At 50.1% G+C, this 24,124-nt stretch overlaps 1 protein-coding gene across 2 annotated transcripts in view; it reads left to right on the forward strand.

The window, feature by feature from the left end:
• The window catches only part of ANO2 (anoctamin 2), a 252,033-nt gene that overhangs the window by 130,955 nt on the left and 96,954 nt on the right, over positions 1-24,124 (forward strand). For both annotated transcript variants that reach the window (XM_072954679.1, XM_072954680.1), the window contains 2 exons: positions 1,419-1,501; positions 3,639-3,749. In XM_072954679.1, the coding sequence (XP_072810780.1) occupies positions 1,419-1,501; positions 3,639-3,749 (194 nt within the window). The remainder of the gene's footprint in view (positions 1-1,418; positions 1,502-3,638; positions 3,750-24,124) is intronic.

Below are 24,124 nucleotides of genomic sequence, written 5' to 3' on the forward strand. Positions count from 1 at the left end.
CCTCGCCCCCCATTCACTGCCCAAAGGCCCCTGCTCTTCCAGACTCGGCCTCGATGCTCTGACAGCTGGCACTCCCTCTCCCACAAGCCCACAGCTTTCCACCTGGGTCGTGCGCAAGGCTCTGAGCACTTGATGCCTTGTGTCGGGGTCATTTAAAGTCTCTCCTCATAGACTAGACAAGGTGGGAGCAAAATCCACAGGAGATTCACCCAGTCTCCCTCACAACGTGCAGGACGCTGTTCTGTACACTGCAGGTGCCCTGGTCAGGCCTAGGTTCTTGGCAGGATTACAAATTCATTCAAGCTTGCGCCAGTGACGGGAGAGTGTAAGAAAGCAAGAGGCCAGCTCATGGAGGCAGGAGATTAAATGCAGCCAGGCCTCTGGGGAGCCGGAGCTGGAGGACCTACCTGAAACCTTCCTCCTCCTTCTCCGGGCTGCGTGGATTGCCCCCATTTCTGCCCCCATTTGTGTCTCTTAGTTTCAGTTTTCAGAAGAGAGCTTCCGACTGGCCCGTCAGCAGGCTTCAGTTGGGGGGTCCAGCCCTGGTGTAACGGCCGGGGCCGCAGAGCCGAGGGGGCGGCTCTTGCTGCTGCACGTCGGGCTGGGCCTTCAAGGGCTGTGGTTGGAGCTGCAGATGGACCAGTGTGTCGGGGGGGCAGGCCTTGGACAGAGGTGTGCTGAACAGATGGAGGAGTGAGTGACTGTCACTTACAAGACATGAGTCTCTCAGGGGCAGGTGGGCTGGGCTGGAGGGCTGGGGCCCTGGGCGCAGGTGGGACTAGGAGACTCTTCCATAACCTCAGGATGAGGTGACTTGGGCCCAGAGAAGGGGTGTCGTGCTGGGGACGGAAAGAAAGATGGGGAAAAGGTGAGAGTGCAGGGAGGGAGGGGTAGGAAGAGGGGATGTACAGGGAAGATGAGGTTTGTCAAAGAAGACTACAAACCTCACACTCTTCCATTCCTCCTCCATTTCTTTTTTTTTTTAAATTGAAGTAGAGTTGATTTACAATGTTGTGTTAGTTTCTGGTGTACAACGTAGTTATTCAGTTATATATATTTTTCATATTCTTTTTCACTATAGGTTATTATGAGATATTGAATATAGTCTTTCTTCATTTCTTGAGATCAGTGTTTACTTTTTCTTATAACCTAGAAAAGGGAAAAGTGTATGTGTGTGTGTGTGTGTGTGTGTCTGTGTATGTCTGTGTGTATGCGCCTCCCTTTATGCATATCTCTTGGGCTCTCAAGGATGTGGAATATTTCAAGCAGTTCCAGTTAGAAGCAGGGGGAAGGGAATAAATGCTTCAAACAAAGTCCCCAAATTTGAAAGTTACGTTTATCCACCATTTCCCTTGGTGAACCCAAAGGGAGCTCAAAATCTGCTCTTCAGTTAATGGAATTGTTTCTTTCTCTCTAAGCCACCATGTTTCTTGAAAACTGGAAGAGACTGCAGATGCGCCTGGGCTACTTCTGGGACCTGACCGGTATAGACGAGGAAGAAGTGAGTTCTCCCGCCTACTGCCTTCTTTCTCCCTGGAAGTAGATTGTCTTGCATCTGCCTGTCACCTGCCAAGTCTCGCTGTGGCTCCTTCTGTAGTTTGGCTGCACGGGCGCGGCCATGAGTGACAGGCCCGGGACCCAGAGTGAAGCCCTCTCTTCTCTTGAGCTGTGAGACGGTGGACTTGATGGGCAGCCAGGTGTCCTGTGAGCCTCCCTGGGAAAGAGTGGCACGAGGCACGAGTCCTGTGGTGGCCTGGAGATCCGACTCAGCTTTCCTCTCCCTCTCGCCTCTTTGGTGCCCCACAGCATGAGGTCAGAGAACGTGACCCAGAGCACGGACGTGTCCCAGTGCTTCTGTGAGCCTCCTGAAGGTCAAGGGGGAGGCATGGGTGCCAGTTGCCACTTGCTTAGGGAGGAAGAGAGGACCACTGACTCACTGCCGTGTAGGCCAGGACAGCTTTTCGTTGAGGAAGTTTGTTGAGTGGGTCTCTGGATTTACGCCTTCACATCAGTGCAGGTTTGTCCTGAGCTGGCCTGGAGACCAGCCGGGTGGAAGTAGCTTTGGGAGATGCTTCCCAGCGTCTCGGTGGGAGGGGTTATGCCTTTGTGATGATTTAGCATCAGACCACCCCTCCAGGGAGGTGGTGTTCAAGGACGACCTGCCCATAGCTGGGTATGCTGGCCCTCCCCCGCGGGGTCTAGATTCTGCTCTGGCCAGGAGCTCAGTTGTCCATCTCTCTGCCTTTGAGTAATCCTGTCCCCTCACCGGACCTTCTTGTCTACAGGCAGGGAGAGCCTTGTCTGGCCTGCTTCGGTTGGAAAGCAGAGCAGCCCAAGACGCTGCTTTGAGAGTCCCAGACTCCCGTCTTGTGCCAGGAGCTCTTGACTTGTTTTAAACACCCGAGATTGGGGCCCAGTGTGCGGTGAGGTGGGCACAGCCGCCCCGAGAGGGACGCAAGGACATGCCTCTGTGTGATGTCACGGCGTGTCTTTGGAGAGTCGGGGGCAGGTCAGGATCACCCTGCAGTCAGGAGGGAGGGCTCCTCAGCTCCTTTGCAGACCGTGACAGGGTGGAAGCAGCTCTAGCTTGAAGGGGTTTAGCGTCCGCACTGTGGTCCTCAGCAAAAAGATCCTGTTGTGGGTTTTGAGCTAACATCTCCCGTGAGGAGAAAAATAGAAGAGAAGCAACCGTTTCAGAGGCCACGGAGCAAAATTGCAGACCACGGTTCTGAGAGTATTTTGGCGTGATCGGTCGATGATGCAGGCAGGTGAAGCCCTCACACCTGTGGATGTTCATCTTTGGGAGCTGTAGGGAGGGCCCGCCAGTGAGGCCAGGGGTACACTGTTAGGTTCTCTTTGAAGTCAGTCATCCATCTTCCCGCCCCAGCGTCCGCGGTGATCACACCACGCGCTTTCTGATTAGTCGGGCACTTTTTGTCACGTCTGTGACTCACCACTCGGGTTTGTGTTGCCGGATGTCCCGGTGATGTCTCTTGAGCACTGGTGTACTTGCCAATGAGTCCCTCACCTCAGCTGTACCGGAAACAGGTCCAGGCAAGTGAGTTTTCAGGTTCCCTGTGGCCACCTTTAACTTTGAGGTTTATTGGTCGCCATTTTGCAGAATAGTGGAGCAGGGAGGGGGTTTTATTGTTCCCCTCGCTCCCAGCTGGCGGGGCGGACACGTCTGTTTCTCCAGCGGGGATTTGGCTTCTTGAAACTGCAAGTCGAGGTATGAGGATGGACTGTGGGAGGAGCAGATGCAGCCCGTGGCCTTTGGGCAAACTGCGGTGTAAAGCACAGGGCTCCTCTCCGTATCAGCTGCCTGGTTAACATTTCCTCTCTCCTTTCTCAACACTGGCGCCACCCCCAGGAACGTGCCCAGGTTTGGTTTTCAGTGTGCCAGCAAGTGTCGTGTGTCCCCTCTCTCCCCTATGTTGTATCCCTGGTCTAGATGCCTCGTGCTTGTGTGCCGAGTGGCCGTTGCGTGCGGAGCGGCCGTTGTGTGTGGTGCAGCCATTCGTGCCCAATAGCATCCGATCCCAGATCCCAATTTACTGTACTTGTGGTGTCTGGTACAACCCACAGGCCAAGGCTGTCCTGCACCTGTTTAGTAACCACTCTTGGATGCTGGGTTTTAGGAACACTCCCGGCCTGAGTATGAAACCAAAGTTCGAGAGAAGATGCTGAAGGAGAGTGACAAGTCCGTGGTCCAGAAGTTGGGAACCAGTACGACTGAGGGTGAGGATGAGGTAAGACGCTGGTGCCTGATGCTCTCCATCCTTATTATTTCTTAAGACCTTGTGGTCATTTCATTGGGAATGCCTTTGTGGACAGAGGCGGGGCTGGAGAAGGGCTGACGGTGGTGGGACAGGATGGAATGAGAGCATTCCCGGATGGCAGTGTCTGGACGAAATGAGAGAGCAGGTCGGAGAAGAAAGCACCTGTTTGAAGCCTGGCTCCAGCTCCTCCGGACTGCGTTGACTACATGTGGAATGAAAATAGCGCCCGTCGGTCGGGCAGCTCGCCCTCACCCAGTGCTTGCTCCGGGCCAGGCACTGTTCCCATGAGTGGGGTTATTTTACTCTCACAGTAAGTGCCTAAGACTGGCATAATTTTTAGGTTAAATGGAGACTCATGAAAAAAGTTATGTCCACAGATTAAGTCGTTGGCCAGAGGTCACCCAAGCCAGTGAATGATGGATGCATCTGGGATTCCAAGCCCGGTCTGTCCCTGATGGTCTGTGCAGCTGACCCTGAGGTGATGCTCCCCTTCAGGTGCCCTGGGGGCGTCGAAGGACAAAGCGAGAAATGGCTCTCCGGGCCGAGCAGCTCATACGCTGGTCCGCACGTTTTGTTTTATCTGGGTGGGCCTCCGCAGTAGGGACGTGATGGTGAACTTGGCTTGTGAGTCGTATTTCTGAGTTTTATGGTGGCATTTAGACATTGAAACAGAGCCTCAGAATCTGTGCTGTGATCTGTAAATACTCGCGGTGCGTGTGCGGTGGGGGTCCGGTGGGGGTTGGGGTGGGCTCTTTGGCAGTGCCTGTCTCCCCTGAGTGCGCCCTGCTTTGAAACCAAGCGTGCGTGTGTGTGTTTATGTCTTTCCTAATTTGGTTCCCCCCAAAAAAATCAGCGAGGTTGACAATCTGTTGTTTTTACATGTGTCTTTTCTCCATCTTGGACTTGAATTCAGATTTCATTTAATTTTACATTCTTTAAGTTGGAACCATTCATGTTAACATGCAAATTTATTCAAGCACCAAAACAGAAGAATGTGGTGTTTTTGAGCTCAGGATACTAGCTTTTTTTTAAAAAAAAAAAAAAAAAGAAAGAAAAGAAAACAGGACTTAGAAGAGAAAGAGGGTGGCCATCTGAGTTATTTCCCTTGAAAAACAGTAGGTCCAAGACCACCAATTATTTGAGGAAAAAATGAATTCATTCTTAGGGAAGACTGATCATCTCCACCACTCTCATCAGAGAGCAAACATATTGTGTTCTGGCAGCTTTGGCTATCCCACGCGACTTTCTCCACCCCGGGGCAAGATGCAATGGATAATTTTGTGGAAATCACATGTAACTTTTATTGACCACTGCCTCATTTAATTTTAATTCCATAGACGGGACTGCCAAGGAGCTGGAATTGCGTACATTGAGGCTCATATAAACACTGCTTGGATATATATGCATGACAGGTCAAGTAACTTTCAGGAACCATGAATAATTGAAAACCATCTGAATGCGTTATGAATGATACAATGTTTATGTTTTAGCATTCAACATCTATTTTCATTACACTGTTGAGAATGCAAAGCTCAAAGCATCTAATGCCTTATAGGCACTGGGGGGGAAATGACCGTCCCAAATGAGCAGTGTAAGAAGAGAAATGGCCTGGAATTTGACTGTCAGCATCCTTCTTGTGCTCCCTCAGTTCTGCTAATACTGGAAATGCTCCTGTCCTTGCTGTAAGTGTAGCCAGAGGTGGGAGATGAAGGGAGGAGCACGCATTGCTGCCTGATGGGAAGGAGGCTGCCCTCGCCTCCAGGAAGAGTTGAGGTCGAGCCCCACGGCCTCACAGGGCGCGGGGGCACCATCGTGGGTGGGCTGGTCGGGAAGGGCACTTGCTTCCGGGAAATAGACAGGGACTAAGAATCGAGGTCTGGCTGGTGGTCTTGGATGTGCTTCTTTCATCCCACAGGGTCACCTTGGCTCTGCCTTCATTGTAACCCTGAGGCTGCGTATCCCGTCTCCCCTTACACCCCTTCCTCTTGAGTGATAAAAAGCTACCGTTTACTGAGGCCGAGGTGGCAGAGGAACTTCCCAAAGACCACGAAGCTCGTTGTGGGGGAGCTTGTAGTCAAACTCAGCTCCACCTGATCCCCATTGCTTTAAAAAATTCTTTTTTAAGATGTAAAGTTCATTTCTAAAAACGCCTTTATAGCAATTTAATCCTCAGACCATAAAATTCACCCATTTAAATTATACAACTTGGTAGGTTTTAGTGTTGTCACAGATTGTGCAGTCATTCCCACAACCTGAGTTTAAAACATTTTCATCACCTCAAAAAGAAACCCTCTCCCCTGGGAAGCAAGTAGCCCACTGTCTGTTCTTATCTGCCTGCTGTGGACTTCCTTGTAAGTGAAATCATGCGAAATGTGGTATTTCTCTACTTCCACTTAGCAGAACGTTTTCACGATTCGCCCACGTTGTAGCCATTTCACTATGTCGTTCTTTTTTATTGCCGCATCATATTCTGTACTTTGGACAGACCTAATTTTATTTATGTGTTCAGCAGTTGATGGACCTTTGGATGGCTCCCACCTTTCAGCTGTTATTACGAGCAGTGCCGCTACGAACATTTGCTTACAAGTTTTTGTGTGGATGTGTGTTTTCACTTCTTTGGGACATGAACATGAGAGTAGAAGCGCTGGTTCGTATGGTCACTCTGTGTTTAACATGCTGAAGAATTGCTATAATATTTTTCAAAGTGTCTGCACCATTTTGCATGCCAGCCAGCAGTGTGTGACGGCTCTAATTTCCCCACATCCTCACCAACACTTGTTGTTATCTTTCTTTTTAACTTTTTATCCATCCTAGTTGTGTGAAGTGGTATTTCATTGTGGTTTTCATGAGCATTTCCATAGTGACTAATGACTTGAGCATCATTTCATGTGCTTATTGGCAATTTTTATGTCTTCTTTGGAAAAATATCTATTCAAATCCTTGGCCCATTTTTTAAAGTTGGGTTAATTGTCTTTTTATTATTGTGTTAAGAGTTATTTACACAATCTGAACACCAGTCCCTTATCAGATAATATGAGTTACAAATATCTTCTCCCATTCTATGGATTTGTTTTTTTATTTAATTGATCCAGTTTGCTGCACAAAAGTTTTTTTTGATGTAGTTCAATTTACCTATTTTTCCTTTTGTCACTTTGCTTTTGTGTCATGTCTAAGAAACCATTGCTTAATCCAATGCCATGGAGATATACTTCCAGCTTTTCTTCTGAGAATTTTACAGTGTGAACTCTTATCTGTAGGTCAATGATCCATTTTGAGTTAATTTTTGTGTGTGATGTACATAAGAGGTCCACGTTTTTTTTGCAAGGATACTCAGTTGTTCCAGCACCACTTGTTGAAGAGACTCCATTTTCTCCATTGAACTATCTTGACACTCTTATCAAAAATCCACCTGTCATAAATGTGCGAGTTCATTTCTAGACACTCAGTTTTGTTCCGTTAGTGTGTATGTCCTTCCTTAGGTCAGTACCATATTATCTTGATTAATTACTGCACCTGTGTATACGTTTTGAAATTGGGAATGTGACTCTGAGTTTGTGCTTCTTTTTCAAAATTGTTTTGACAGTTTGGGATGTCTTGCATTTCCTTATGAATTTTATGACTAATTTGTCAGTTTCTGCAAAAAACGTAAACTGGGATTTTTGACAGGGATCGATTTGAATCTGCAGGCTAATTCAGGAAGTAGCGCCATCTCAACAATACTGAGTCTTCTAATCTATGAACATGGTATAGCTTTCCATTTATTTAGATCTTCTTTAGTTTCTTTAAAAATGTTTCATATTTTCAGGGTACAGGTTTTGCACGTCTTTTGTTAAATGTTTACAATCGTTTGATTCTTCTTCATGCGATTGCAGGCAGAATGGTTTTCTTCATTTCAATTTTGGATTGTTTATTGCTAGTGTATAGAAGTATAATTGATTTTCGTGCATTGATTTTATATCCTACCACTCTGCTGAACTAATTTATGAGTTTTCGTAGTTTTTAATGGGTTCCTGAGGATTTCTGTTTTTAAGATCATGTCATCTGTAGAGGGAGTTAGTTTTGCCTTTTCTTTTCCCAACCTGAATGCACTTTCTCTCTCTCCCTCCATCCCTCCTTTTTCCCCGCATTGCCCTGACTACAATCTCTTATGGAATGTTGAATAGAAGTGATGAGAATCTACTTCTTTGTTTCGCTCTTGATCTTAAGAGAAAAATACTAGCCTTTCACCATTAAGAAGTATGGTGTTAGCCGCAGCCCATTGCTTTTGAACTCTCTCTGTAAGGCTTCGCCAAGGAGAATTCACACCCCATCAACAGGGTGCTGATCTGAAGGGCGGTGTTCTACACTGTGATGAGACATAACCACGCATCCACACCTGGGGGGACAAGGTGGTAAGGCCAGAGGGCCTCCTGGTGCTTCTCCAGGTAGCTGAGCCCAGCTCTGGTCTCCCCTGCCTCAGCTGGCATGTGGGGAGCTGGCGTTGCAGCCTCTGCAGTTCTGAGAGCTGGTGCTTTTCTTTGTGGACGTGAAAGGTCACGTTGGTCTTTAGCCTGTGACTGGGGGACAGACTGTCTCGTATATTTTAGACAGTGGCCATTTGGCTATTTTTATGTCTCCTGTTCTGGTTTTCAAGGCTTTGGGCATGGTCAGGACGACAAAATGATGAAATTATAAGTGGTATTTATGGTGTGCTCACTCCATGCAGGTCTTTATGGGTTTTATTTCATTTAAGTCTCAAAACCATTATTATTTCCAATTTTATCCTTGAGGAAACTGAGGCGTACTTATCTAGAAATAAGGAACTTGCTCGATATGTGTATGTGGACAGATGGTCTGACTCAAGAGCAATGCTTTTGACCTTCACGCTCCTCTGCCTTTCACATGTTCCCCTTCAACGATCCTCACACCCTCCTGAAGACTCCTGTTTGGTTCTTCTTCCTTCTTCTAAAGGCAGGAAGGACCGTGGTCGTCACAGGGAAGAGGGGTACAAGACAGCTAGCCAGCCTGTTTGCTCTTTGGTGGTTCTGTGTAAACTTGGTGGGCTGACGCTGTGTTTCCACTGAGGACAGCAGTGCGTGGCGTTAGCTCAGTTTACAGCAAGAGGTTCAGCAGAGAACTGGGGACGATAAACACAGAGACGTATTGTGTTTCCGAGGAAGAATATGGCGCTGGAACTTCTAATAAAAAGATAGCTTGTTTTCTTTTTTTCTGCTGGATCAGTTGGAATCTTTTCTGGAATAGTCTATCCTGGGCAGATTTGCAGGTTTTCTCAAGTTTTCCTCCAGGGCAAGATTTCTCTCTGTTCCTACAAGATGATAAAGCTCTGAGTGGAGAACAGCTGGCAGGGGCCGTGGCTGGCGGGGCCGGGGAGCTGTCCGGACCTCTGCCTCTCGTTCCTCCGACCCGTTCTCATGGCAGCCACGCCTCCTTCCCTTTGAGTAAACTTTGGACCAGTGAGGGTGTCGTCAGAAAACAACGCGTGCCTCCTAGTTCAGTGGAGGGAAAATCATCTGAAAAACTAATTATGAAGGTGTTAGAATTGGGGAAATCGAGGCAGACAGAGGCTGGTGAGGCCAAGCACAGAGATTAACAACAGGAGGGAGCTGCTCTCACTCTTGGGACTGGAAGGACAGGAGGGAAGTGGCATCACCAAAAGCCGGTGGGTGCTGGCGCCCTGCAGGAGGCGCGGCCCTTTCTGGAGATGCCATTGGAAGCAGATAGAGGGAGTGGAGGAGAAAGACCCCAACTTTCCCCCTCCTGCCCGCCAGTCTAACACCAGTGCCCCCCACTGGCCAAATCCAACCGGAGTCAGTTGTTAAGTTATTCTGGGAAATACGGTTTTTAGGGTTCAGCACCAGCAACACCAAGCGGAGGAAGGGAGCAGGGGAGACCAGGTGTGGAGGGCAAGTGGCAGCGGGCTGGCGCCGACGTCCAGGTATAAGTCAGCATCGCTTTGGGATCTGCTGGCCACTGGTCGATCACTTAAGCCAGGTCCTTGCCCGGGGAAGTTGAGAGGCTGTCCGGGGCTAGAAACAGAAGACACAAAAATGCTGGCTACGGACATGATGGAAGAGTGCATGAGTGACCCGTGGTTCTGACTGTCTCTGTGCCATTGGGAATGCCCATGTAAGCGGGGAGGGTGGGCTGGTGGTGTGAGCACGGGGGTGGGTGCATCAGTGCACGCGTGTGTGTGTGATGGCACCGTGGGAGGGACACAGGTGAGGTCAGGACACTGAGGGCTTCAATGAGAAGGGAAGACACCTTTTTGTGTCCAGGAGCCAGGAGCCCATGGCAGGCTGGGGAAACGGCAGGACTGTGGGTCTGGAAAGAGTCTTTTCTATAAACCGTGTCACTGAAAAGGACTTTGAAACAAAGTCGTATTGAACTAGTCCCAGGAGTTCCCCTCGTGGGCGGTGCCGTCACCCACATGTTTATGCCGTGCGGGTGCCGGCACCTGTCCGTCCTCCCACCCGGCCTGGCGCTGCCTGCGATGCTGCATTCAATGAATGTTTTATGGGGAGCACCGAAGGGGGACATTTGCCAAGAGGAGGCCCGTGGATAGACGGGTGTTAATTTACTGTTCAGTGCACCACCCTCGGGACAATTATTTCAAAAGAAGACTCATCTGAAGTTAAAGTATTGAAACATTTACGACAGATGCCTCTGGCAGGCGCCACAAACAAACATGTGGAATAAATTATGCATCATCTGGGGCCTTTGTGAGGAGGAGGCTGGGACCACAGAGAGAGGAAGCTGGGAGCCGGGGAGCGGGGCTCAGGGGTCCCGTCTGGGGCTCCTCTCGGGGCCGAGGGGAGTTTATCACATTGTGCTGAGCAGAGGCCCTGGCCGGTTTATCAGCATGTTCTGTGGCGCAGAGCTCCCTCGGGCCCTCTTGAAGACACTAGGTGACTTACTGACCGTTTGAGGGTCAAAAAAATTCATGAGTCTAGGTCGTTCTCTCAGAAGCTTCGTAAGGTTCCCAGGGCAGAGGGAAGCCCTGGGAACAGAAGGGGCTCAGTTTGCTGAAGAGCCACCCAGTGAGGGAGGGGCGGAGGTGAGGCTGGACCCCGGGCTCATCTCTGGAAATGTGATTTGCATCCGTGCCACAGCCTCTCACCCTCTTTATCCTCTGCGGTTTCGTGGACCCTCGGCGTGAAGGCTGAGGTCTGCACGTTGGGGCTGTTCTGGGCCTCGGTCCTTGTCTGGGGTCTGCGGGACCTGAGGGACCCCCGGCCGGAGGGAGCCCGGTTCCGGCTGTGCTGCCCCCAGACCACCCCCGGGACCCACCAGGATGGCCCACCAGGATGACCCAGGCCTGGTCAGCTCTGAGACCCTGTCCGTTATCCCCGCTCCCCTGCATGTCTTGTATTTGGTAAGAAGAATGAAGAAACAGGTCACTCTGTGCAACGTAGCTCCGGGGTGAAGCACAGCTTACAAAGTAAAACTGTTACCGAAGCTGCCCCCGCAGTTTTATGTACTTCTATTTTATTTGCTTATTGTTGTTGTATTTATTTATAGTTATTGTATTATTTATTTACTGTATTTATTTATCATTATTGTATTTATTTTTATTGTTATTTTATTTGTTTATTTATTGTTATTTATTTAGTTATTTTATCTGTTTATTGTTATTTTATTTAACCTATTAACTTATTGTTATTTTACTGTGTTTTTATTCGTTGTTTCCAGCTCTGGCTCCTCTGCTGCTCTCTGGCTCGCTCCCTGCATCTCTCAGGGAGTGGCTCCCTCGTCTCCCCTGTGGCCTCCCCTCCCCCTGGGGCGTTCTCACCCAGGGAAATGTCAGTGAGAGAGGGAGCAGCGAAGTGGAAGTGGCCGTGGCAGGGGCTGGGGAGTCCGTCCTGTTTGCCTGTAGGGTGGGGAAGTCCTCCTTCCATTGGGATTTCAGGGTTCCACCTGCCTCTCCCTCCTTGGAGGAGGGGGGTCTGGCCCAGGCAGGCTGGGACGTGTGGACCTTGCCAGCTGCCTCCGGGCAGCAGCTCCAGACCCTGAGGGACAGTCCCGTCTCTGCCACAGCAGCAGTCGTGATGAGGGTGGAGTGAACAGACCCTGGGGCGGTGGTGGGAGGGGTCTGAGTGGAAGGCCCCTGGGGACCCTGGCCGCCGCCCTGGGAATCCGTGATGTAGGAAGTGAGAAAGTTCGGAGGTTTCTTAAGAGGCAGCCGCTGTCAGGGCCCCTGAGTGAGAAGCCCTCACCGGCCGCGTCCCCGCCGAGCACTTGAGTGATGAGCTCCTACCCTGGCATGTGGGACAGGCCCTCTCTGCACAGATCTTGGCCCTGGCTGCAGTGGTGTGAAGGCGAAGGTTTTGTGTGTCGGTCCGTTAGCACTGTGGGGGTTTCACTTATCGTTGTATAAACAAACTTCATGTGAAAACGTGGTCCTCAAGACAAATTCCACATCACAGATAAGATGCAGCCTCCATGACTTCATCGCCTCCCGGTGTTAACTGTCCCCCAGAGGGAGCTGCAGCTTGCAGCATGCTGTGTGCCTTTTCAGACCTTCCCCTGCACGCTTTAGTCCTGTGTGGACCTGTGTTTGCTTTGGTTGCAGGTTTATTTACAAACACAACACACGTACACTCAGGAGAGAGCCACAAACAGATGATTTCATTATGTCGAGAAAGTCTCTTAAGGCAGGAAGACTGTGTTTCCCAAACTATGCCCCAAGACACCCCAGCGAACTCACAGAAGTCCTGGAACTTTTAAACATGTTGGGGGGCAACCCAGCGGTACCTGACATCCGTCAGACACCGCGGGAACTGCCACCCCAGCAGTGCCAGTGCTAAACCAGGCGACGCCTCCGTCAGCACCACCACGTCTTCGTGAAGCCAAGTTTTCTGTGGCTGCAACACAGCTTCTGCACAGATTATTGTGAAACGGGGTGAGAGTGTCAGGTCCCACATCACTCCCAGGAAAGAGGAGCCGGATGGTGTCCAGCAGGTGGACACATCCTTTTAGTCAGTAATGAGGGTGAAGGACGAAATGAAATGTCAGCTTTTCTTTCTGTCCCTGTGTATTTGTTCCCAAATGGCTACCAGGTTGTCAGGACATAAACACTTACTAAATTATTTGGACTTAAACTAAGTACTAAATGAAACTATTAAGGTTTTTTTTTTTTTTTTTTTTGGTGGCCAAGGAGCATTGTGTAAAAACCCCTGAGACACTGAGGGCGCTGGGTGCCGAGAAGGCTGGGAATTACTGCATCAGGAGCTTCCTGTCTGCACAGGCTTCAGAGTAAAGGAGGCGGGGAGCAGGGACGTGTGAAAGGATACGTGAAGAGGCAGGAATTTATCTGAGGGCAACAGTGTGACAGAGTGGTTGGGAAGACAGTGCCCGGGGGCGGGAGGTTGGTGCTGGCTTCTGCACTTGTTCACGCCTCCCGCTCCCTCCTCCCGTGGGAGTCCTCTCTCTCTGTCTCTCTGTCTCTCTCTCTGTGTTGGAGGGGTGGGTGTTAGGAGGGGACTGAGGATTTCTGAATACGGACATCCTTTAAAATCTCTGAGGTTTAAGAATAAACTCGACAACTTCTCATCCAGAAGACCTTGCTTGACTGACAGCCTCCGGGGGAGGGGGGCTTCATGGGGAAGGATGCCAGAGGCGTGCAGAATGTGTCCGCAGACATCTCCCTTTGTGGAGCATGCGAAGCACTCATCCCACGGAGAGACTCCTCGGGTGGCCCGGGCCGTCACACGGCGGGGGGCGGGAGTGGCTCTGGCCCCCTTCGGCCGACAGCCCCATCGAAGCAGCGTTAAGTTCTGGCTAAAATAAGACTTTCTGCTGTGCCCGTGTATACATTTCTACCCGCCTGCATCTAAATTAAGAAGTTACAAATAAGGAGAGCCCCGAGGCCTGGGTTACAGAGGGGAAGCTGGCGAGGGAAGGGGCAGCCCGGGAGTGGAGAGCTCAGTCGGAGGGGCGGGGGTCTCGCCCCGGGACTGAGGCTGGGTAAAGTCGCGGTGGCGTTTCAGACCAGACCCTCCTGGAAAACATAAGGCCCAAATATGTGCAAGGCCCGGGACTGCTGGAACAGGAGAGGCCGACGCATACCATTGGGGTGTGTGATGTTTGCCACGATTGCCTTGCAGTTTGGGCTTTTCTTTTTTCGTCTAAATGATTTTTCCATATATGGCCTGAAGCATGTAAATTAAATTTGTCTTTTGCTGCCTGGGCCAAGGTCATTATTTCGCTTCCCTAGACTTCACTTGGAAGCACATGGAAGCCCATCCGTTTCGTTTGCTGTCTTGGCCCTTCATGGGCCAGAAAATCAGAAGTGTTGGTTTAAGAAATTCTTCCAGGGTCAGAGGTGTTCTGACTCCCTGTGAGTCTTTGACGTGACATCCAAAAGAGAGGTTTTAAAGAAAATGGGTGGAACTATTTAACATTCTTGGAAAGACAAAACTGTGAAGATAGTAAAAAGATTAGTTCTAGTGTCCCGAAGAACCATCTTGCCTGAGCTGGAATTCAGGCTCCTTTCAACTGAAAGGGGAGGGAGTGAAGTCAGACGTTTCCTGGTTCTGGTCAGCCTCTGGAAGAGATGCATGCACGTCTTCCTTCCTGCACACACGCGCAGGTGAGCCTGGTCCACAGGGTGTTTCCTGTGAGCTGTATTTTAGTTTAACGTTTATTACCTGGGAAGCAGGGTTCCCAGAGATGGACCGTGATGTATAATTTAAGCTTACAGGCAACATCTCTTTAGTCATTAACTTGGAGCAAAAGCAATGAAATACGAAGGTGAAAGAAACAGATCCAACGTGGAGTCAGATTCGTTCTTCCCAATTCCAAGTGGAAGGGCCAATCCAGAGGCAGAAGGAAGGAGGTCCTTTCATGGGCGAGGCGAGCAGATTCACTTGCATTTGGGGGCCTGGAGCAGAGTGAGGCGGAGGGAGGCGAGCCCTGATCTGACTAGCCGTCTATCCCTGTCATCTTGGTAAATCAAACTTCTTTGAAAGCTGCCCCCAAACCAATTCCCTTTGGGCCTTTCTTATTTCTTGTATCTTGGCTTCTGCTGAAATCCCTGAGGTGTAGTCGAAAGAGAGCCTCTGAGATGCAGTTCGGTATCTTCTGGGCTAACTCTGACTTTGATCACGGGCTTGTCCTGCGACTGGCGGGGAGGCGGGAGAAGGAAGAACAGGCCTTGGGGGGCGCCGAGCCTTCTCTGCGGCCCCCACCCAGTCCTCACCCGGTCCAGTCCCTTCCCGCCGTGGGAAGCCGGCTGCAGCGCCGCACGGGCTAAGTGCTGGCCTTTGCGCAGGGACAGCTCGCTCCACGAGCCACGCCTCACCCGCAGGTTGTCTAGAGTCCAGGCCTCGTCTGGGAGCTGCTTCTGTTACTTTCCTTCAGAAACACCCTGCTTTCCCAGTGTTCTGAGGCCACATCCAGGATTTTCTGCATCATGACTTTATTTTGGCTCAGTCGGGGGCCGGTGGGCCTGTCCCGGTGCTTTACATGGCACCTTTCAACTGTTTCCGTCCCTAGCGTGGAGATACACATACTCTTGGAAGGGTCACTGCCTGCCCAGGGCCAAGCAGTCCTGCTCATCCACGACCCAGAGCTTGCCCCACTTGGGCTGGCTGGACCTGGCCTCCTGACTCCCCGCGAAGGCCAGGCGGGGTGTTGTTCAGCTGGCTGCAGACAGTGGACATCCGATTCATTTTTATTATAATGATGTACGGTCTGCCAGCCAACTTACATAAACGTTACTCAGAATTTGGGCATCTGCAATGAGTTTAGAGAATTTGTGGCAGGAAGTTTGCCCTGGAAATGTACTCGGCCGAATATGCTCGCTCGTTAGCGTGGAGTGACTCCCATCCCGGAATCTCCGAGAGCTTCTCTATAAACATGAATGAATTAATCCTCCCGACACCCCAGTGTGCTCTTTGCCAGCTGGATTATTTTCAAGGAAGTGACCAGCCCAGGGGCCTGCAGTGAGTCACGAAAGATCTTGCTCAGAACCAGAATTTGGACTGCAGGGCCCTGGGTGGAGTCTGGGACCACACTGGGCCCTTCCGCCCTCAGGGCTTGGCGTGTCAGGATGGGGGTGCAGCACAGTAACTCTGGGGATGCCTGGCCGCCTTCCAGCTCAGCACCTCCTCCATCCTTGTCTTCATCACCGGCCCCCTAAAACCATGCCTCTGTCAAATTAAGTAACTTCGCCCTTTTCAGTATGTAAAAGTAGTTATCTGCTAAATGTAGAAATTCTAAAAAGGGAAGTAAAGTAAAAAAGGAGAAGAAAAATTCATCCAATTTTTCATCTCCCTGAAAAAGTATCATAAACCTGTTTTTAACGCATCCTGTCACCTGGTTGAAAAAAATCATACTGTATGTTTAATTCTTTTCCCCCTTGTGTCGAGGGCTGACTTTCAATAGATCACAGCGAGGGAGCTGCTCTGCTATGTACGAAACCCCGAATATATTTAATTTTATATTACAATTGTTTTTTTAGTTTTAGAACAGAAGAAATCCTCAATGTCATTAAATACTCTTTGTGAGCCTCATTTCACTAATTATGTAATATTTCTTCCTGTGGATGTAGCACAGTCTTCTTAGCCCTAACCCTGTAGTTAACCTATGATGAACACACTTGAGCTTTTTCTCCCTGCATTTGGGTGATTCAGGTTAGTACGTCGTCCGAATGTATCACAGTGTCCTTCATCCTTGCCCTGTGGTTGAGCATTCAGCGAACGTATACGTGTTTACTGTTTCAGGAGGAGGAGAACTCGGGCTTTTTCGGGGGGCTCTGTTGCTGGGAGACATTACTGGACCCTCGGGACCTTTATTCAGCTCCTGGGTTCCTAACTGCACGTGTTTTTGTGCTTGGTGGGGCGGCTGCGTAGACAGGACGCTTGTCACGTGACTGCAGAGGCGGCTTTAGTGCGTGGCCTGGCTTGGTGCCCTCGCTGCTCCGTCATTCACTGTGAGCGAGGCTGAGTCAGGTCACTGACCTCACGTCCCGGAACTCTCCCATTGGTCAGGTACCCCTCTGGGAGAGCGGGCGGCCTCTGTTCTTTTTGCGTGTGTGACGGAGGGAGAGCAGATGTTCTGGAGCATAGGTGGGTCAGGATCTTAGGCTCTGGGGTCCAGTTTTGGTCGGGGAGCCATTTATCTCATCCTGGGAATAGGTGGGTCACTTGTATCAAATCCCGGAACTGTTCGCATCTTCCGACCCCAGTGCTCATGTGGAAACATGATCCTGGGGTGGTGGATGGATTGTGAGTGCTTCTCCAATGAAGATATTTCATCAGTTGAACTAACGCCAGGTTTTGGCAGGGGAATCAGTGGGACAAATCAAGAGCTATGGTTTTTGCTCCAAGAGGAAATGTGTCCCGGTTGGTAAATGATCAACCGAAGGCGTATGCAACTCTCTTCGATAACTTAAACTTCTGGAAGCAATTTAGAGGGCAAGTAGGGTCACTCTGACTTCCGAGAAACAGAAAGGCTCTCTTGTTGAGACCGATTTCCTTTTCTTCCAGCTTTCCAACACGTGCATGCAGTGTTGACCTGGGGAAGAGTTACTAGTCTGCAGAGGAGCACTTGATAAATGCTCCGACACGATGCTGTTCACCTTAGTGCCGGTTCCCATCTGACCGTGGACTCTCCGTCAGTGGTCAGCTTATCTCCCTGTAGTGCCCAGGGCGGACCTTCACAGCCTTTGGATGAGTCGTGAAATTGCAGCGTTGGCCCCTCAGCTGACCTCAAAGGGCTCTTTGACTTTGGAATGCGTTTGGTGCCTTCCCCGTCTTTGCTTTTCCAATCACATATCATTTAGGCAGCGGCTTCCAACTGCTTCATGCTGTGATCCTGAACTGGGCACCTTTGCAATTCTAAAAATGGACGTTCTTAATCAGAGTTGAAATAAGTAGACCTCATTAAAACAGAAGAAGGGGAAGGAGAGGAGGAGGGAGGAGGAGAAGAAAGAGAAAAAGAGGAAGAGGAGGAGGAAGGGAAGGAAGGACAGCGGTTATCTGTGCACGGATGACAGCAAGCGCCATGTTGTAACCCCGTGCTCCTTTATCCCATCAGTGGAGTGTTTGGGGCCACATCAGGTCTCTGGAGGCCCAGGTGGAAAACAAAGCTGGTAGTCAAACCCCGCTGGTCAGACCCAGGGGTTGGCGGGTGTTTTCTGGGCGTGGAGCCCAACCTGCCACGGCCTTGGCTCAACTGGAGGACCCGGAGCCAGCCTCCCTGCCTTCTCTGTCCTCATCTAATCCGAAGTGGAGTGAGTCCGTATCCGAGGTTCCTGCTTGACCTGTCTTTGGTCTCAGAGACTTGGACACGTAAGCAGAGATTGGGGACTGGTGTGAATTTGGCTCAGATGATTCTGCATTCTTTCAGCCTTTGCCAAGCCAAGGGCGCTCTGGACTGACCTGCTGGGGAGGCAGGTAACCCACACGTGGGGGTATGAAGAGAATGGGCCAGAATGTCGGCAGACCGAGGAGGCGCAGGGAGGGTAGCAGGTGCTGGCCGGGTCCTGACATGAAATCTTGTCTCCTCTGGCTTTAGCGTCTCTCCCTCTGTCTCCTTTCTCTGGCCGAAGCTGGGAGCTGGCAGGCAGAAGGAGGAACCCCCAGAGAATGAGATTAGTGTCTCTGGGCCCGCTGAGCCCTGAGGAGCAAGGTGGTGCTGGGAACACCCCCAGCCCCACCCAGGCTTTTTCAGCTACTCTTTGGATGGGAGAGGATGGAAGAAAGATCCCATTTGGGTTTTCCTTGTTTAGGCTCCAGCAGGGGAGTTTGGCAGCTGGAAATCTGGAAGATGGTCGGGCTGCCAGCGTGAATCACCCCCCGGGAACTCGGCAACAGCAGTTCCCCAGGGCTGCCCGTGTGTTTTCATCCATCTTTCTTCCAGGAAGCTCCAGAAGCCTTCCCTCTTTGCACTGACCCCCTAGACTGCTGAATGCCTGCATGTCACAAGGCTGCTTATCACGTTGGCATGCAGGGCAAGGGGTTGGGACAGTCCCCTCAGCCACCTGCCAGGGTTTCCCCAAATGGGAACAGTGACTTGACTCCCTGCTTTCTGGAAGGGGATGTTTCATGTACTTTAAGACCCAAAGAGACCTTAAAACACTAAAGTGTAGAGGCGGTGGGTAGAGCTCAGCGGTAGAGCCCGGGCTTGGCACGCACGAGGCCCTGGGTTCAATCCCCAGTACTGCCATTAAATAAATAAGCAAACCTGATTACCTACCCCCCCACCAAAAAAAGACACACACACAAAAACCCAAGAAAGAATGTTTAACCCCCCCTGCTAGTTTATTTCATGTCTATATCTTTGGGTTAAAAAAATTAAGTAAAAAAGTAAACCAAGAAAATGCATGTGTTTTGCTCTTCTTCAGTGACACCGGTTTTGAAAGACGCGGCTGTCTCAGCCAGAGACCTCGGGGCCCCACAGTGCTCCCTCCCTGCCCCCCCACCTCTGGGAACCTCACACCTGTCAGCGGGCACCTACCGAGTTCCGCTGGTTTTTGTCTCTTCCTCCTCATCCCCTCACACAGCTTTCCCGGACTACACCTCCCGCTTCTCGTCAGGCCGCCTTCCAGCCCGTTCTCTGAGCGGCGTCACAGGGGTCTGTCCAGAATGCAGGTCTGATCTGACGCTCCCTGGCTTAAAGGCCTCTCCTGCTCTCCAGAGTGCTGGGGGCTGTTTTCAAGCCTCTTGGCTTTGCCCGCAAGACCCTAGGTGACCCGCCTCTCCAGCTGCATCTCCCTCGTGCCCACGTGAGCCCTCTGCTGAGCACTTCCCAGCCCCTTGCAATTCCCAGAGTGTATCCTGTGGTGCCATGCCTCAGTGCCTTTGCACATTCAGCCTCTTTGCTTGGAGTACGCCAGCCCCGTCCTCCTTGTCCCAGAAGACTCAGGGCTAATGTCCTCTCCACTGGAAGCCGTCTCTCACTCTCCAGGAGAACACAGCTGTTGGCAGTTGTGTTTAGACCCAAAGGCTGCTGTAATCTAGTGGCCACAGACTGGGTGGCTTAAAACGACAGAAATTTATTCTCTCATGGTTTAAGAGGCCAGAAGTCCAGATGTGTTGGCAGGGCCACCCTCCGACTGAAGGCTCTGGGGGAGAATCTCCTTGCATCTTCCAGCTTCTGGTGGCTCCTGGCATGCCTTGGCTCATAGCCACGTCACCCCACTCCCTGCCCCTGTCTTCTCATGGCCGTCTCCCCACGTGTGTCTCGTAGAAGGACACTGGCCCTTGGATTTAGGCCCCTGCACTAAATCTAGCATGATCTCATCTCACGATCCTTAACGTAGTGACATCTGCAAAGACCCCTTTCCAAATAAAGTCATGTTCATAGGTTCCAGGGGTCAGGACTTGCACCTTTGGTTTTGGGGGCCACAGTTCAACCCACGACAGCCCTGTAGCACCTGGTACATTCCCTTTAAGAAGGGGGCTTCCCATAGACATTGTAAGGCATCAGATTATCTCCTTGAGGGCAGGTCTTCTGCTTGACCTTGCATCTTGGCTCCTAGCCTGCCTGCATCTCAGCAAGACCCTCTCGTTAAAATTAAGAAATAACTTCCTCCAGGCTGTTGGTCGGCCCTTTCCTTTTCAGCGTGGGCTGATAGAGGCATGTTCAGAGGCGGCAGCTTGGACGGCCTCACCTCTGGGAAGCCTGTTCAGCTCAGGGAACCTGTTTCTGCAGTTTTGTTTGGGTTAGAAGTACATGTTTAGGCTAATTGAGTTCAAAGAGCCTCCAGAGGAAGACTGTGGAGCTTTACAAAGCACCGGGAGAAGCCCAGACTGGTTCACCTGCATTCTCACGTGTGCGGTCTGGAGTACGAGGATTATGTGCACATTTTTTTAGAAGTTACCAAATGGCTGAAAGGGAGCAGTTGGACATTTCTGAGCATGTACAGGCACTGCCTGGATTCCCCGTTTTCAAATGCGACTTGGCTTTCCAGGGAGGGGCCGGTTTTGGGGACTTGGTCAGTAAATGTCAAGCCCCCCCATTTATGAGACCTGCAGCTTTTGTGCTTTTGCTTTTTTCTTTAAGCAAAGTTGGTAAGAACACAGCTCCCCACTTGCTGCCTTCCTCGCTCTGCTTGTGGTTAGAATTGCCGTAGGGACTGGAGAAGCCTCATCTACCAAGCAGTCTGCACACGATGCCTGTGGCCCTACTGTGCGCCGTTTACTTATCCATAGACCTGGGTGGATGACGCCATCCTTTGAACATCTCATATCCTTTGAAACAGGAGGCTTAGGTTGTGCAGTGTTTCCTCTTTGGTTCCATAAGGCAAATGTCAAAAGAATGTGGCAAGAGGCTTCTGTCCCACTTAACTGCTTGCCTTCTCTCTTTGGGGACTCCCACCCCACCCCACAAGACCAACTGTGTGAAAGAACCCGTAGAGTCAAACTGTTCTTTTGCAAAAAGGAGCATGCGGCGGATTCTGAATGCTGGGTAAGCTGTTTACAGAAGGCTAAAGTGTTCCCGGTCATCTCTGGCCTCTGTCGCTGATAGAGGAGCATCCTGAGCGCCAGGCCTCCTCTCTTTCCAGGGTGGGTGACACCATTAGTGTCTGTGAGGCGCTCTTGTCGCCGACCGGACCTGTGTCCCCCGCCCCCCGCCGCCATCCCCTGTGCCAGATCGGCCCGGCCTTCCGGAATCAAAGCCTCTGTTGTCTTGGGCCTTCCTGGAGGTCTCCCCATCTCTAGGATGGGGAGCGTCCAACTTTGGAAGGAGCTACAGGGGTTCGCGATCGCAAACGGGGAAGAAGAAGGGAGCTGGAACCGTCCAAGGCCGTTTGGGCCTGGACGGCAGAGATTATCTTAAATGAAACACAGACCTCTGCTCAGGGCTGGACTTGAAAGCTCGAACATCAAGGCTTAAGAGGAAAAACCAACAATTATGACAGGTTTTGGAGACTTCCTTTAATATCTGTTTAGGAAGCCACAGGGTGGCCAAAAACAACAGCGTGGGCCTTTGTAAGGATTGGTGGTTGTTGATGTAGTCTTAGGCATGGATGGAGCAGAGGTAACAGTGCGTGAGTTGGGGTCCGCAGAAGCGACCTTGTCTTGCACACGCCTCCGGAGGACCAGCTCTGACAGACGATGGCATCTGGCCCCCCCACCCCCCGCTCTGCCTGGCCCTCCCTTCGCGTGGACAGACTCGTGACCTGGGGGTGGCAGGGGCGGCCGCGCTGTGGCTCTCGGCTGGAGCGCCCAGGGCAGGCGTTCTTGCATCTTTGCTGTTTGTTTAGGACTGGTGGAGCTTGCCCTTTTCCCTCTGCCTTCCTTGTTTTTCTTTTTTTTTCCATCTTTTTCCCTCTCCCTTCCTCTCTCTTGGCATGGGCAGAAGACATTAACCAACGTTTGATTTTTCCTCCAGGGAAGTTATCCTTGTTTCTGAGATAACTATCTACACATTGCACACCCAGACCTCACTCCCTAAAGGGAACTGTCACTGCAGACTCTCCAGTCCCAATAAAACGCCCTGCGTGCCTACTAAGCGGTTCTCATAAATCATCCGCTCTTAAGAAAATGAAGTGTCATAATTTTTTTTTCAGTGAAACTTTGTTGGATTCCAACTGTATAAAAGCCTTGTAATGATGAACAATCTGTTAGTGAAATTACGCTTCTTAACCAAAGGTACGATTTCCCCAGAAGTGACAGGCAACTGATAGTCCAGTTTCAGTTGCTTTAAGTAGGTAAGTTTTAAAAACATCACCACCGTAGTGTCTCTGTATTTTTTTTCAAGTGATGTTTGTTATAATCCAAGGTTTCTTTGCCTGCAGTTCCCTTGTATCTGAATCTTGGCAGACGTAGAAATGGAAAGGTTTCCTCTAAAAGCAGAAACCTGGGGTACAATTGAAAATGTGTATTGGAAATATGTATAAGATGGATATCACACACACGCGCGCGCGCACACACACACACACGCACGCACACACACTTACTGCTGCACTTACTCTTGCTGGAGAAACTTATCCTGGGGGTTTCCAAGGGCAGAATCAGGTCCAAGTGGTAAAAGTTTCAAAGAAGACAGATTTCAGATTCCTTGGGGAAGAACTTTTTTAACAGTCAAATCTGCCCACCAACAGAATTGGCTGCATCACATAGTTCAGTCAAAGGCTGTTTTTTTTTTTCAAGGACTTTGTAAATACCAGAAGCTTCCAATGACAGGATTGTTATAAAAAGAGTATTATTTTATGCCTGCCCATTTAGAAAGCGTGCTATTATAAAGAGGAGAGCAGGAGCCGCTGTCATGGCACATGGTGAGTGTCACTTGCTGAGCTGGGAATGGCTGGTGGGTGATATCTCAGAAGCCACATGGATGGGGGTGAATACAGTCTCTGATGGATGGATGGTGATGGCAGTCTTGCTAATGCAGGAGTCACGAGGGGTCCCAGACATTTATGTATTCCGGCAAGGAGCTGATGCTTTGAGATACTTCACTGCAATTCTGCAAATGCATTATATGCAGTGAATCCCTCTCCCCCCCCCCCCCCAGCCTCTCTGTGCTTTGGGATCTAAGACTGAAAAATCCCCCACATAGCACACATCCTTGTCAGGTCAGATCTTGGGCGTTCTGAGTAAGCCATCTCCCATGGTAGTGAGCTCCCCACTTCTGGAAGTGATCAAATATGAAGTGAATGGATATTGCCTGATACATTAAATGAGAAATGTCTGCTTTGAGGTGTTAGAGGAAACGGATAATATGCTTTGAAAGTTGTGAAAGCACACAGAGAAGTCTACAGGAGGGACTGTGACCAATACCTATGTAAATTGTTCTGAGAACGTTTTGTCATGTTTGCTTGAGATCTTTTTTTTTTTAAAAATGTCATGACAAAGATAAGGGAAGCATGTGTGTCATCCAGCTCCTTCTCTTCCTGCAGGCTACTCCTGTTCTGAGCTTTGCGTTTACCATTTTCACGGATATTATTATTATTATTTTTATGGATATTATTGTGCTTTTACTTAGCGTGCTTAGCACAGCGTACATGCACACGAAGACTGTATAGTATTTTTTGCGTGTTTATGAACTTTATCTAGATGGTGTCCTACTATGCATGTTATTTTGTTGCTTGTTAATTTGCTCAGCATTGTTTTCCTGATATATTCACTTTGATGTTTGCAGTCCTAGGGCATTCATTGAAACTGAATTACCGTATTCCTTAGATTAGCTTAACCATCATTTACCTTACCCCGTGCATTTTCCTCTTTAAGGTATTGAGGCTGATCCCTTATTTTCTGCTACCAGCGAGGTAGTTATGAACCCTCTTACATATGTGTTTGGGAACATTCATGGAAGAGTTATCCAGGAATGGAATTATTCGCTCTTAGAGGATACACATGTTTTCAGGGTACAATCAAATTGTTCTCTAAAATGACTAA

This window comes from Vicugna pacos, chromosome 34 (assembly GCF_048564905.1).
Source record: "Vicugna pacos chromosome 34, VicPac4, whole genome shotgun sequence".
Lineage (NCBI taxonomy): Eukaryota > Metazoa > Chordata > Mammalia > Artiodactyla > Camelidae > Vicugna > Vicugna pacos.